The 14,374-nt window shown below is 43.8% G+C and overlaps 1 protein-coding gene across 1 annotated transcript in view; it reads right to left on the bottom strand.

The window, feature by feature from the left end:
• galnt18a (UDP-N-acetyl-alpha-D-galactosamine:polypeptide N-acetylgalactosaminyltransferase 18a) overlaps nucleotides 1-14,374 on the bottom strand; it is a 332,261-nt gene that overhangs the window by 150,532 nt on the left and 167,355 nt on the right. The window contains exons 2-3 of the mRNA XM_034686506.1: nucleotides 6,057-6,261; nucleotides 5,689-5,855 (exon numbers count right to left, since the gene is read on the bottom strand). Coding sequence (XP_034542397.1) covers nucleotides 5,689-5,855; nucleotides 6,057-6,261 — 372 coding nt within the window. The remainder of the gene's footprint in view (nucleotides 1-5,688; nucleotides 5,856-6,056; nucleotides 6,262-14,374) is intronic.

The raw sequence follows: 14,374 nt of genomic DNA, 5'->3' as shown, positions 1-14,374 counted from the left end.
GAACTGCTTTGAATTTGTGTTGTTTTATTATTATTATTATTATTTTGTTCTCTTGGTTTGATTGACTAAAACATTTAGTAATGCTTGTAAGCCCAGCTGTTGCGGGCATGTTGTAAAGTTATGATGAGCTTTACAGTGACCGCAGCCATGTGTGTGTAACGCTGTGCCAGTTTGCACCTGCCTTTCAAACGTGCTAAATATAGACACAAAAACAGCGCACGCTATCTGCTTCAGGTTTGATAGATCACATTGCGTGTGCTAAATGATTACATTTGCATCTTCTCCTCCCAGTATTTTGCGCGTTCTGATGATCTACATGTATTCTTCATATTCATGAAGTCAAACACGCTAAATGATTTGCGAGTGTTATTTTGCTCATTTGAAAGACGCAATCCTCGGTGCTCCTGGTTAGTACGTCAGCTTTGCGCGCGCTATCAAGTTTGCACGTGTTTTTATACACGCAAACCTTTAGTAGATCGGGCCCTATGTGGATGAAGTGCAGTTGAAACAATCTGAAACCTTTTCCTCTAAATGTGATCGTAAGAATTGAAACTTAAAATGTGGAGATATTGCTGACAGAAAGACAGAGTACTGTAGAGTCCTGTCATTGTGGTTTTAATGTGGGCTGGCATGGCTGACTGACCTTTGACCTGCACTTTGAATCTTTAGAAATACAACGACTGATGTCTCTGTTCACTCTGATTTAGTGGCAACGTATAATGATTGTGACTGAACTTCCACTTCCATATTCATTCCGCCTGACTCGACCCTCATTTGGCATAATTACTGCATGTACGATCAATACGCTCCTGTAATGATCATGCACTTTCACTCTCAGTTATTTCCCATCAATTAACTTCTTCATGCCACCATGCCTTTGTGCTTCATTGTAAAGAGAAAGCATCAAACCCTATTTCTCAACGAGCTGCTAACTCCAGCAGCTGTAATGAACTAGGATGACACAATTTGAGGTAAATGTTGAATCTATTTATCCCAATGGGTTCTCCACTTAATCAGCATTCCCCCCGTGCAGCTACCATTACTAAACTCTGATATACTGTATTATTGAAGAACAGAGAAGCAGAGAGAGACCCATGAAATCTGCAGACACAGTCGACGACAGATTTATCATAATGGTAATTATAGATTTGGCAGCAGTGAAATATGTTCCACAGTATGTGAAGCAATTACTAACACCGGGCCGCAGCTTTTTACCGCCACTGTTGTAATAAGTTTTAATCTGTTTTCATACACGGCAGCTCCAGCCTGCACACGTCCTGATCTCCGTGCTCCACCCACAGAATATAAAGTAAGTGGGTAAATAGAAACAGCCTCAGCTGTAGCTCACCTGCTTGGAGTCAGTACCTCCTGTAATTATTCACCTCTGGCTCTTTAGCCTTTAATGTGAGAGGACACAGTGAATTAAACAAGCTGTGTTTTTCATTGAGCTGTGGTGCTGTGAGAGCAAACAACAGCAGGAGACTAACAACTATTTCACCTTCTACAGAGACAGGATGAGCTGTAAAGTCAGACTTTGTAGTCTTCTGAAGTTTGGTTCATTAGAAATAGAACACACTGTTGCTCAGTGCTGTACACTCATGGACTTTGCTGCAGGTGTATGGTCTGGTATTAGTTCATTAAAATAGCTGGACAAAGCACACTTTTTCTATATTTTGGTGTTAAATGGATGAGTTCCTTACTGACATTATAACTAGTTTGTTTTAATGATTAGAATCCAAAACATGAACCAGACTTCGGGAAGCCTGAGCCAATAACTAGATGCCTTATTGTTTGTGTTCTCTTAAATGAACCAAGCAGCTTTTTTACCAAGCAGCAACCTGCGATCTAAAAATATGAGGCCAATGGGGAAGTGTTAAAAACTGCAGTTCATCGAGGATCCGCTTGAGGCTGGCTCCCGAAGTACCAGAAACCACATACACGCAAATTCATAATGGCTGATCTTTACAGCAGAAATAAACATGTTTAGAGCCTGGTACAAAAGACGAGTGTACAGTCATGGCCAAAAGTTTTGAGAATGACACAACTATTAATTTTCACAAAGTCTGCTGTTTCAGTTTTTATAATGGCAATTTGCATATACTCCTATGAGGAGTGATCAGCTCAACTGCAATTAATTGCAAAGTCCCTCTTTGCCTTGAAAATGAACTTTATCACCAAAAACACATTTCCACTGCATTTCAGCCCTGCCACAAAAGGACCAGCTAACATCATTTCAATGACACACAGGTGTCACACACATTAACACATGTGTGGGTGTTGATGAGGACAAGGCTGGCGATCAATCTGTCATGATTGAGTGACTGGACACTTTAAAAGGAAGATGGTGCATGACACCATTGTTCCTCATCTGTTAGCCATGGTTACCTGCAAGGAAACACGTGCAGCCATCATTGCATTGCACAAAAAGGGCCTAACAGGGAAGTTTATAGCAGCGAGTAAGATTGCACCTCAGTCAACCGTCTATCGAAATATCAAGAACTTCAAGGAGAGAGGTTCAATTGTTGCCAAACAGGCTCCAGGGCGCCCAAGAAAGTCCAGCAAGCGCCAGGACCGTCTCCTGAAGGTGTTACAGCTGCGGGATCGGGCCACCACCAGTGCAGAGCTTGCTCAGGAATGGCAGCAGGCAGGTGTGAGTGCATCTGCACGCACAGTGAGGCCAAGACTTTTGGAGGAAGGCCTGGTGTCAAGGAGGGCAGCAAAGAAGCCACTTCTCTCCAGTAAAAACATCAGGGACAGACTGATATTCTGCAGAAGGTACAGGGACTGGACTGCTGAGGACTGGGGTAAAGTCATTTTCTCTGATGAATCCCCTTTCCGATTGTTTGGGGCATCTGGAGGAAGGCTTGTTCGGAGAAGACGAGGTGAGCGCTACCATCAGTCCTGTCTCTTGCCAACAGTGAAGCATCCTGAGACCATTCATGTGTGGGCTTGCTTTTCGGTCAAGGGAGTGGGCTCTCTCACAATCTTGCCTAAAAACACAGCCATGAATAAAGAATGGTACCAGAACGTCCTCCGAGAGCAACTTCTCCCAACCATCCAAGGGCAGTTTGGTGATGAAGAATGCCTTTTCCAGCATGATGGAGCACCTTGCCATAAAGCAAAAGTCATAACAAAATGGCTCGGGGAACAAAACATTAAGATTTTGGGCCCTTGGCCAGGAAACTCCCCAGATCTTAATCCCATTGAGAACTTGTGGTCAATCCTCAAGAGGCGGGTGGACAATCAAAAACCCACAAATTCTGACAAACTCCAAGCATTGATTATGCAAGAATGGACTGCCATCAGTCAGGATTTGGTCCAGAAGTTGATTGACAGCATGCCAGGGAGAATTGCAGAGGTCTTGAAAAAGAAGGGTCAACAATGCAAATATTGACTTATTGCATGAATTCTGTGTAATTCTCAATAAATGCTTTTGATACTTATGAAATGCTTCTAATTGTATTTCATTATACCATAGAAACATCTGACAAAAACACCTAAAAACCCTGAAGCAGCAGACTTTGTGAAAATGTAATATTTGTGTCATTCTCAAAACTTTTGGCCATGACTGTAGTCTGGATAGCTCATTTCTTGATCGGCACACACTTTACAGGGGTTGAATTTATTTCTAATGTGGCAATTTCAAAGATATTGGGATTACGAGTCTTACAATGAGAGGCACAGCCGACTTGATTGACAGGTGAGAACATTGAAGTTTATGGCTAGGAGGCTCAAAGCCCGCCTCTTTATGTCACAATCACTCAACAGCAGTTATGTTGAGTTCAACATTTCCAATAAGGCTCCCGCCGCCGATTGACCTCAAAATAGCGCTTCAGAAACAGACAAGTGACCACATGGATACTATGTCCATTATTTACACAGTCTATGGTTTTTACTGATGAATAACAGACTAAAGTGTAACATGGAGATATTTATATGAAGATTTATCAGCTTCTTCTTTACAAATCTATATTTACAGTCACTTGTTACTTAACCAATTACATCTAATCATCTAAATTGTAAGTCCAACTGAGAGCACTTTAGTCAGAGTCAACAAGAGCAAGAGGAGAGTCAACATGCATAAACACTGCCAACTCTAGACACCGCCTTATTCAATTTAAGATAGTTCACAGACTTCATTATACTAAAACAAAGTTACATACATTTTTTCCGGATGTATCCCCACTCTGTGACGAATGCCATAGCAGAGAAGCAAACTTTCTTCATAGATTTTTTAACTGCCCAGAATTAACTCTGTTTTGGTTGAGTATATTCAATACTGTGAGTTAGAATAATTGTCCACTCTGTATATAGGATTATCATACTGTCTAAATCATATTGTTTTAATCATATTGTTTTAATCATACTGTTTTAATCATACTGTCTGAAATGTCTTCATAAGGAGAAGTTCATTTGCAGGTGAAACCAGTCTGAACTGTTCTACAGAAAAGGAGAAGTTCGTCTGTGGTTGAAAAGGAGAAGTTCTTTATAGTTGAAACCAGTATGATTTGGTTTCTACAAAAACCATGTGTTGCATAACTATGCTGTATAATCTACTTCATGTTCCTTGAACGTTTGACCTTAAGCAGGGCAATCCGAGGACAAGCCAAAGGAGGAAGGACAGTGTGCCTCGTGATGGATCGCACCTGCGCAACACATACACATATAGTAATGAATGAGCAATGTTAGTGTGTGTGAGAAGCCTCAAAACCCCTCCCTTTATGCTTACTCGCCACTATTGTAACTAGGGCGTTCCTATTCCAATAAAAAGAAAGGTCTGCAAGAGAAGGATCAGAGTTTAGGGAAGAGTGTAAACCCTTCTCTGCTCTCCTTGCAAGTTTCTTACATGCGAACTGATGTCTCTTGTGTGATTCTTTGTTGATAGATGTGTCTTTGAACCTGACACTGTGTCAGAAATGTAGCATGTCATTTTGAAACCTGACCCCCTTCTTGTGCTGTTTGGAGTTTCTGATCAGATTTTCCAGTTTAATAAAAGTCAGCAGCATCTGCTATCCTACGGACTCATCTTAGCCGAAGAACTCATCTTAATGTTTTGGAAAAAAGCAAAGGCTCCACCTGTCAAAGTGTGGTTAGAAGAAATGGTGAAACTCTCTCACATGGAGAGAATTTGGCTCTTGCTAGCAAATAATCTGGGGTAATACAACAAGACTTGGGTTCCCCTTCTTCAATATATCGAAGAAACAAACAAAAGTAATGACGGTATAACATTAATGGACTCCTTCAGAGTGGCAGTTGTTCATTTAGTATTACTTCCTGTTGACTTGTATGTTTGTCTGTATTTTTCGTTTTTTCTTAATTTAATTTAAAAGGTGTTAAAATGTTTTATTATTGCTACCTCAACATAAAATATTGAAATAAAACTTCATAAGAGACCCGGACCCGGATAAGGGGAAGAAGATGGATGGATGGATTCATAAGAGACCTACAGTCAAGATGTGACCGCTGTAGGAAAGAGATGCTGCCCAGAGATATCTCAGGATTCCCTTTTATCCCGGGCTCAAAGGGTTAACTCCCTGTGGTTGGCAGGAGGTATACATCAATGCATGTGAAAGCAAAAGCACCATTTTGGGGCAAAGGTTAAAGTTCAGGACAGCTGAACATGCGGTCCATCCCTCTGAACCGGCTGCTGGATGAAAACAACAAAGCGGTTCATGTTGTAATTCTTACGGCTGTTGCTGTGATCATCTACCAGTATGATCTCTTTCAGCAGGTGGGACGGAGTCCTCTGGATGGCTGTGTGGACCGAGCGGAGCAACACCGACAAGGCCTCGTTGACGAAGATGAAGATGATGCTGAGCTGAGGAAGATCTGATGAGTATGAGATGTTTCTGCACCTGAGAGAGGGGAGAGGAGAGGAGAGGAGAGGAGAGGAGAGGAGAGGAGAGGAGAGGAGAGGAGAGGAGAGGAGAGGAGAGGAGAGGAGAGAGTAACATAAACAATTACATCATCACACCAGGGGTGAAATCCATATAAGCAAATATTCCCATCATCTTGAAGCATTGATTAACAGAGCAAGTATTGATCAGACCACTGACCCGTCCGGTCGTAAATCTTGGATAGGCCGAGTCAGGGAGATGCGGTCGCTCAGGTAGCCGTTGTAGCCATAGTAGCGGAACTTCTTAAGGGCAACCCTTCTACTTTCTGGGCCGAGGTCGTGACCCCAGTGATCGAACAGTGAGGAGGCGGAGTCTGAGGCAGAGTCAGATGAGGAAGCATCTTCACCGTCTTTCTGAGGGGCGTCTGTGGGCAGAGAGAGAGAGAGAGAGAGAGAGAGAGAGGATTGATGAGCTTCATTTCGTTCTATTCACATTTCAGACCCATCCTGGAGCGCCGTGTTGACAGCTACCTGATGTCAACTTTTGAGAAATCTAAGAACAAATGAACTTCCTCCAGTCCTGTTCCTGGAGCTGTGCCGGCAACATGACTGTGACTGAGGACTATACGCTGTGCAGCTATCAAACAATACCCCTCTACTGACAGCTGAGAGAGTAATTCCAACTGCACAGGAGGGGGAAGGATGGAGCACAAACACCACTCACAATAACACAGATTTTCATTGTCATTGCAAATAAGTCAGTCTAACATTCCGTCAATCTGTTTCTGCAGAGGTGGACACAAATCCATTAACAGGCACCGGGTTAGCTTCTTTCCTTCAGTGCTGTAGCTCTCTGTGTTCAGCACTAAGTCACATCTCATGCAGAGTGCAGAAGAACGAGTGCAGAAAACCTGCCTGAGGCCTGTTCACACACAAAACAAAACATATTTGCAAACAAGAGAAAGCACACTCTGTGGTTTGAGATATTTATATTGGATGTGAGTAATAGTGTGCAAACACAGTAAGATGCTCACTCATTCATGCTCAGTCATGATTCAAAACATGGATTTGGGAATATAATGCAAAATTCTTGTCACAATGTAAAACAGATGCAGAATCTGAGTGTCACTAGAAGAAGGTCATCAGCTACGAGGATCAAATATTCATGAGACAGGGGGGTGCTAGAAGTCCTGACCCAGGCGTACAGGTGTTGAAAAAGAGGAACGCGTCGAGCCATTAATATGAAACGTATGACTCCTAAAAGACCCTGAATCAGCTCTTACGTACATTACAAACTACACTCTCATAACTGCCGATAAATGTCTCACCTAAAATATGAAACAGCCCTACAGCAGAGTTTGTACTCTCTGATGATGGTCTGAATTATTAACAGACAGAATATGAATTACTCTTTGAGGTGAGAAAAATCAACTTTAATCAGATGTTTGCTGCTCTGTTTGTAAAAGAGTCTTGAGATAACATTTGTTGTGATTTGGGGCTATACAAATAAAGACTGATTGATTGTTAGTGCAGCTATTATGAATGTTTTTTCATTCACTACGCTGCACACAACATTTACATTATGTCTAAAAATGTGTGTTCACCTTGTGATCAAACAAATAGACTTAAGGCTGGGGTTGGTAGTCTCGGAAAACTAGTATGAGTTTGAATGTAGCATTTCTTCAGGACTCCGTCTAAACCCCTCCCCCCCCTCCCCTCGGAGCTCCTCTGAAATGACGCCCCCCTGCTCACATGCAACAGCGCCGCTGATTCATGACCATATGATCGTGACTGATTCAAAACCGGTCCTCAGCAAAACATTCTCATAGTGAAAGTTAAAAACACAAACAAACATGGCTGCTGTTAGTACTCACAACTGTCATGCTAGCATTATCCAGTTGTACTGGTGACATGATATCAGGAGAAAAGTTATAACACATATATAATACTGTAACAGCTCTACTGTTTGTTAAACGTGTTCAGTGTAGATGTTCTTAATTCCTACAGTGTTGACGGTCAGTGAAGGCATCAGGAGAGGTGTAGAGTGTGTGAGCTGGAGAGAGGAGAGACAAGAGGAGAAGTTCTTCATTCATTCAAACATTGATTGTTGTTTTGTTGGTTGGTGTGATCACGGCCGACAGTGACCGGTTATTAAAGATCAACGTGTTCACCAATCGGCTCGTCATCACTACAGCGTCCGGACGGTCGCTACAGTACATATACATTTCTGTAGGACTTACTGAACGTCATTAATTATTCTGCTTGTTGGTGAGAGCTTTTTAGACTCTGATCCGGACTACAGTCCTGAGCAAAGCACCTCATCAGGTCAGAGGGGACAGGCCCGAGGACGAGCGAGAGGGGCAGTAAATAGAGTCAGGGGAAGTAGAGGCAGGAGACGGGGACTCGGAGGATTGCACGCCGGGGAAATGTACGCGCAGGAGGAGGGCAGAACGGCTGGACGGGATTTAATTGGTTTAAAATTTGGGGACCCAAAAAAGGCTGATTGGTTGGTGTTTTCCCAGGTTTACTCCGGCTGTAGATGGCAGCTTTTTTTCACTCTTTTTTAGGAACACATCATGTATTGATTACCATCAGGACATAAAGATCATTTTAACCAGTATGACAAAAAGTGGATCTAAATCTGATTACCAACCCCAGCTTTAATGCTGATTTATAAATATGTGTCTCCCCTACACAGCAGGGGCTGACGTGGACATGAGCACCACATACTTGTGCGTCGATGTGTCCGTGACGTGCTGCAATTCTCCACCGAAATGCTTGAGGGCAGTGTGGTCTCTCTTACCTCTTTTCGACCAACGTAAACCGGATTGTATTTCCAGGCTGGTGCTCGCACTGGTTTGGAGCTGGATGAACTCGTGAACCCGTTTGTTTTTCCGCTCACTTGAGCTCTTGGAAGAGGCACGTCATGACGTCAGTTTTATGTGGCCGCTTCTCCCAGCAGTCTAGCGTGAACTTTCCCTCACAACAACAATGATGGTGGACAATGGCAGCTTGTCTCCTCGGCCGACCACTGCTTTGCCTTTGAATCCATTAGTCTCTTTTTATTTTTTCACTGCAGGACAATGGAGGAAACATGTTTGGTTTGTGTTTTTGATCACAGCAACCCCACCCCTCACCCCTCAGCCTGGCGTAAGCGGTTCATGGTTCTAAACCAGCAAAGAGTTGGAGCCGCTCTGGTTCAGGTTTTCCTGGCCGGGAGCCGGTTCACTCTCAGTCGAATTATGAAAACTGGTTCTCAATTGAGTGCTGGCTCGAAACCGGCCCTGAAACTGACTCTGTCAAATGGGGTATCTGATAGTCGGTCGCCTGCTTCCGGCCCTGCTACAATCTCTGTTTCCTTTTCCACAGAGATTCAGAGCGTGTTCTGTTCATCTACAGCTGATACATGTTGCTGTTTATCATACAGACATGATTACATGAAGAATAGAGAGGAGAAATACACGGCCAATGTGCGGGGATCCCGGAAGTGCTGTAAATGCGTAAACACAATGTTGACGAGCGGACCAATCACAGGGCTTGTGGTCTGCATCGATCCTACGTGTAGTTACATTTTGGAGGAGGTGCACGTCAGCTACGTGCGTAGGCCTCTGTGTAGGTACTGGAGCTACTCGGACCTCCAGTGTAGGCTACACCGTTGATTCTAGGCAGGAGTATAAATCAGCCTTTAGACTGATATTAGTCCTCTTACTGTAGTTACAATGGCTCCCATATATCCATCCTCTGTGGTGTTACACTTTAGTTTCATTTAAAGATTCAGGCTCAAGTCTGTCACACATCTATTTCTTGCCCTCCTGCTGAAGTACTGTGAGTGCCTCCTCTCCTTCTGGAGCTGAATGGGTTTTCTATTAGTTTGAAGAGCAGTACTTCACCCTTTGGCAATCACATGCAGGATGCTCTGGGTATGAAATGCCAACTCCCTCGCAGCTTCATAATAAGCAAACTAAAAGCACCTCAAATGATTTCGTGTTTCACTCATCTGGGTAACAAATGCATTGTGACACACCTGAAGTGTTGAGGAGTTTTGAGCTGCCTCATTTGAGCACCCTGTTGAGCTGATATTTTGCAGAGAGAGGAATGTTGCAAGGAAAAAAACCTTCATGTGTGTGATGCTTTTAGTTCATACACTGAGCTTTTGAGCACCGGAGAACAGCATGAATAACACAGTGGACTCTGAAAGGTTTCTCAGTGTAGCCAAATTCTCTGAAGGGAAAAAGGCAGACACATTGCTGGGCACCTACACCTGTGAAGTGTTTTTGATGGTCGAGTTGAGAGCAGAGGAACAGAAGGAGTATGTCCTGTCCTGCCCTGCCCTGCACGACACATTTCATCATTAATTTAGTATGACCCAGCTACCCTTTCCTTCATGGCTGCAGGGCACAGTGTAGCTTTGTGGAAGTCAGGGGGAATCAAGAGGGACAATGGCAGAGACTCTCTCTCTCTCTCTCTTTCTCTCTCTATCTTTGTGTGCGTGTCTATCATACAGTTCCTACAGTAGTGTGTGTGTGCTTTACATGAAATATAAATAGAAGTAATGAACAAATATCTAGAAGCAGAGAGATTCAACAGTAAGCCGTGGTTAGGGAAGCTCCTTTCAGAGCCCGGCTTTAAGAGACACAAATGACCTCAATGGATGAAACGACAGAAAGCTGCTCTCGGAGTCATTCTAGTTTGTCTAACCAAATCTGCTCAGAAACAGAAGTCAAAACTACTTTTTCAAAATGTACATAATTACAAGTGGTAGCAACAACAACAACAACAACAACAACAATAAAAAACCTTTAAAAGGGGGAAGCCAGGTGCTCCCTACAAGAGTCAATAGATTTTAACCTCAGTGTGGTCTGAGACATGGGACCCAAGCTCAAATGACAAAAACAAACTAACCATACAACCTTGAACTCTACAGTCATGGCCAAAAGTTTTGAGAATGACACAAATATTACATTTTCACAAAGTCTGCTGCTTCAGGGTTTTTAGGTGTTTTTGTCAGATGTTTCTATGGTATAATGAAATACAATTGCAAAAGCTTTTATTGAGAATTACACAGAATTCATGCAATAAGTCAATATTTGCAGTGTTGACCCTTCTTTTTCAAGACCTCTTCAATTCTCCCTGGCATGCTGTCAATCAACTTCTGGACCAAATCCTGACTGATGGCAGTCCATTCTTGCATAATCAATGCTTGGAGTTTGTCAGATTTTGTGGGTTTTTGATTGTCCACCCGCCTCTTGAGGATTGACCACAAGTTCTCAATGGGATTAAGATCTGGGGAGTTTCCTGGCCAAGGGCCCAAAATCTTAATGCTTTGTTCCCCGAGCCATTTTGTTATGACTTTTGCTTTATGGCAAGGTGCTCCATCATGCTGGAAAAGGCATTCTTCATCACCAAACTGCCCTTGGATGGTTGGGAGAAGTTGCTCTCGGAGGACGCTCTGGTACCATTCTTTATTCATGGCTGTGTTTTTAGGCAAGATTGTGAGAGAGCCCACTCCCTTGACCGAAAAGCAACCCCACACATGAATGGTCTCAGGATGCTTCACTGTTGGCAAGAGACAGGACTGATGGTAGCGCTCACCTCGTCTTCTCCGAACAAGCCTTCCTCCAGATGCCCCAAACAATTGGAAAGGGGATTCATCAGAGAACATGACTTTACCCCAGTCCTCAGCAGTCCAGTCCCTGTACCTTCTGCAGAATATCAGTCTGTCCCTGATGTTTTTACTGGAGAGAAGTGGCTTCTTTGCTGCCCTCCTTGACACCAGGCCATCCTCCAAAAGTCTTCGCCTCACTGTGTGTGCAGATGCACTCACACCTGCCTGCTGCCATTCCTGAGCAAGCTCTTTACTGGTGGTGGCCTGATCCTGCAGCTGTAACACCTTCAAGAGACGGTCCTGGCGCTTGCTGGACTTTCTTGGGCACCCTGGAGCCTGTTTGGCAACAATTGAACCTCTCTCCTTGAAGTTCTTGATAATTGGATAGACGGTTGACTGAGGTGCAATCTTACTCGCTGCTATAAACTTCCCTGTTAGGCCCTTTTTGTGCAATGCAATGATGGCTGCACGTGTTTCCTTGCAGGTAACCATGGCTAACAGATGAGGAACAATTGTGTCATGCACCATCTTCCTTTTAAAGTGTCCAGTCACTCAATCGTGACAGACTGATCGCCAGCCTTGTCCTCATCAACACCCACACCTGTGTTAATGTGTGTGACACCTGTGTGTCATTGAAATGATGTTAGCTGGTCCTTTTGTGGCAGGGCTGAAATGCAGTGGAAATGTGTTTTTGGTGATAAAGTTCATTTTCAAGGCAAAGAGGGACTTTGCAATTAATTGCAGTTGAGCTGATCACTCCTCATAACATTCTGGAGTATATGCAAATTGCCATTATAAAAACTGAAACAGCAGACTTTGTGAAAATTAATAGTTGTGTCATTCTCAAAACTTTTGGCCATGACTGTACAATCACTCCACAGAGAGAACACTGAATGGTTTTTGAACAGTTGATGATACAATGTGTGCATGTGATGTGAGCAAGCATCAGCGATCACATTTATGCATTTATTTATTTTTATCTATAACCTTTATTTAACCAGGAAATGTGAGGTCATGACACACCTCTTCCACGGGCTCCAGCGGGCAGAAAATCAAATGGCTTCTGCGCTGGTTCGTGAGTTCATCCAGTTCTTACCAGCATGAGCACCAGCCCGGAAATACAACCCGGTTCACGTTGGTCAAAAAGAGGTATTTTTTCCCTTCGTAGTGTGTGAACTCACGACACTCATCTCCCTCTTTGCCTCTTGTTAGTTCGTCTGAAAGTTAGGTTAAGTCAGCATTTTCAATATGGCCACCGCTGATTCAGAACTCTGCTTGAGAATAAATGGCTGAGGTCAGTGAGACTTCATCTATGTCTTATATAGTCTGTGCTGTGGGCTGATGCTGCACAATGTGACTCAGTGTGACAATGCTCGTATGCTGCTGGGACGTGGTGTGCCTATTAAAATGCAAAAAGGATCTCTGTTATTCTTCTCAACGATGTATTTATTCTAACAAACCACACACACAAACTCTATATTTGTACTAGTACTCCTTTAGTGCCACACAGAAATCACACACACAGACGCAGACACACGGGGGAGGGGTCAAAGGTCAAGTGCTGCTCATTTCTCAGTCTGGCATCACAACCTTTACGCGGTGGTAAACAGTGGGAACTTTGTCCTGTGATACCCTTGGTTTGGATAGAAACTTGGCTGGCAGTCAGTGTCTGCTCAGCTGTGATTACATACACAAAACACACACACGCACACACACACATACACACACGAACACACACACACATCCAGCAGAAAGGAATGATCCAGAGACAGAGGGATGTGAAACAGAAAGAAACATGGGAGGGAGGGGGTTTCTAACGGACCGCTGCTGCTGTAAATAATCTTTGGAAACACAGAGATAAGGTATGTGTCATTCTCCTCAGATAGCAGGAAAGACAGAGTGAGGAAAAAACAGATACGAATATTTGGGAAGTGATGGAATTAGTGATGGATTAGAAAGAGACAAAGCCAGAGGAGTTAGTGGAGTGAAAAAATAGAAGTGCAGACAGTTTGCGTGGCGAGGTATGAGAGAGAAGAAGGAGGCGAGGCAGCAGAAGTGATAGGGAAAACAAGATAATAAAGGGCTTGTGACAGTTGGTGTTCATCTGTAAACGACACTGAGCGCTGTCACATCAGCTCGCAGGGACACCCTCTTTTATTTGCAAAGACACCAAGTCAGTTTCTTAAACACATACACACACAACCAAACACGCAACATCAGACCCAGACAGCTCGTGACCTGGTGGATTAGGAATGGGACGCTTTGCTGAGTGACATAGACTCTCACCTTGTCCTCCAGCTACAGGATTGACGTGCCATGGACTCAGCATGCCAGAAGCTGCACCCCACTGACCGGCTTTCCAACCCGCCCACACATGCTCAGACACTGGGACAGGACCAAGGTCCAGCTGTGTTTGGCATCTAGGCTCTGACACTCACTCCACAGTTTTATTTCACATGCAGGGATTTGATGAGTGATGAGGTAACATTGTAAATCCCTGGTCAGAGCCTGCAGGTGGATGTCAAGAGGTGATGGGGCTTAAAGAATGAGCGCAGCACTGATGCAGGGGAGTGGTGCCAATGACAGAGCAGAGGGAAATCTCACAGCTTAGAATGAATGCCAACTTTGAGGATATGTTTATCAGGTGATTGAGAGAATACATCATCTCATGTTCTCACTTAGTGCAGCTTGAGACTGTATAATACATGGATGCAGTTTCTGTGACGCCACCCATGGGTCTCTGAGGGGGAGCTTTGAAGCCTATCAATGGTGGTCGCCATATTGGAAAAGCTGACTAAACCTAGCTTTTGGTCAACATAACACAAGGCACAGGGGTTTGATGGTGGCTGTCTGCCAGGTGACTGAGAGGTGATTGAGAGAATAAACCATGCCATGTTCTCACTTAGTGCAGCTTGAGACTGTATAATACATGG

The sequence above is a fragment of the Notolabrus celidotus genome, chromosome 6 (genome assembly GCF_009762535.1).
Source record: "Notolabrus celidotus isolate fNotCel1 chromosome 6, fNotCel1.pri, whole genome shotgun sequence".
Lineage (NCBI taxonomy): Eukaryota > Metazoa > Chordata > Actinopteri > Labriformes > Labridae > Notolabrus > Notolabrus celidotus.
Note: the sequence above shows the minus strand (reverse complement) of the source record. Positions and strands in the feature narration are given on the sequence as shown.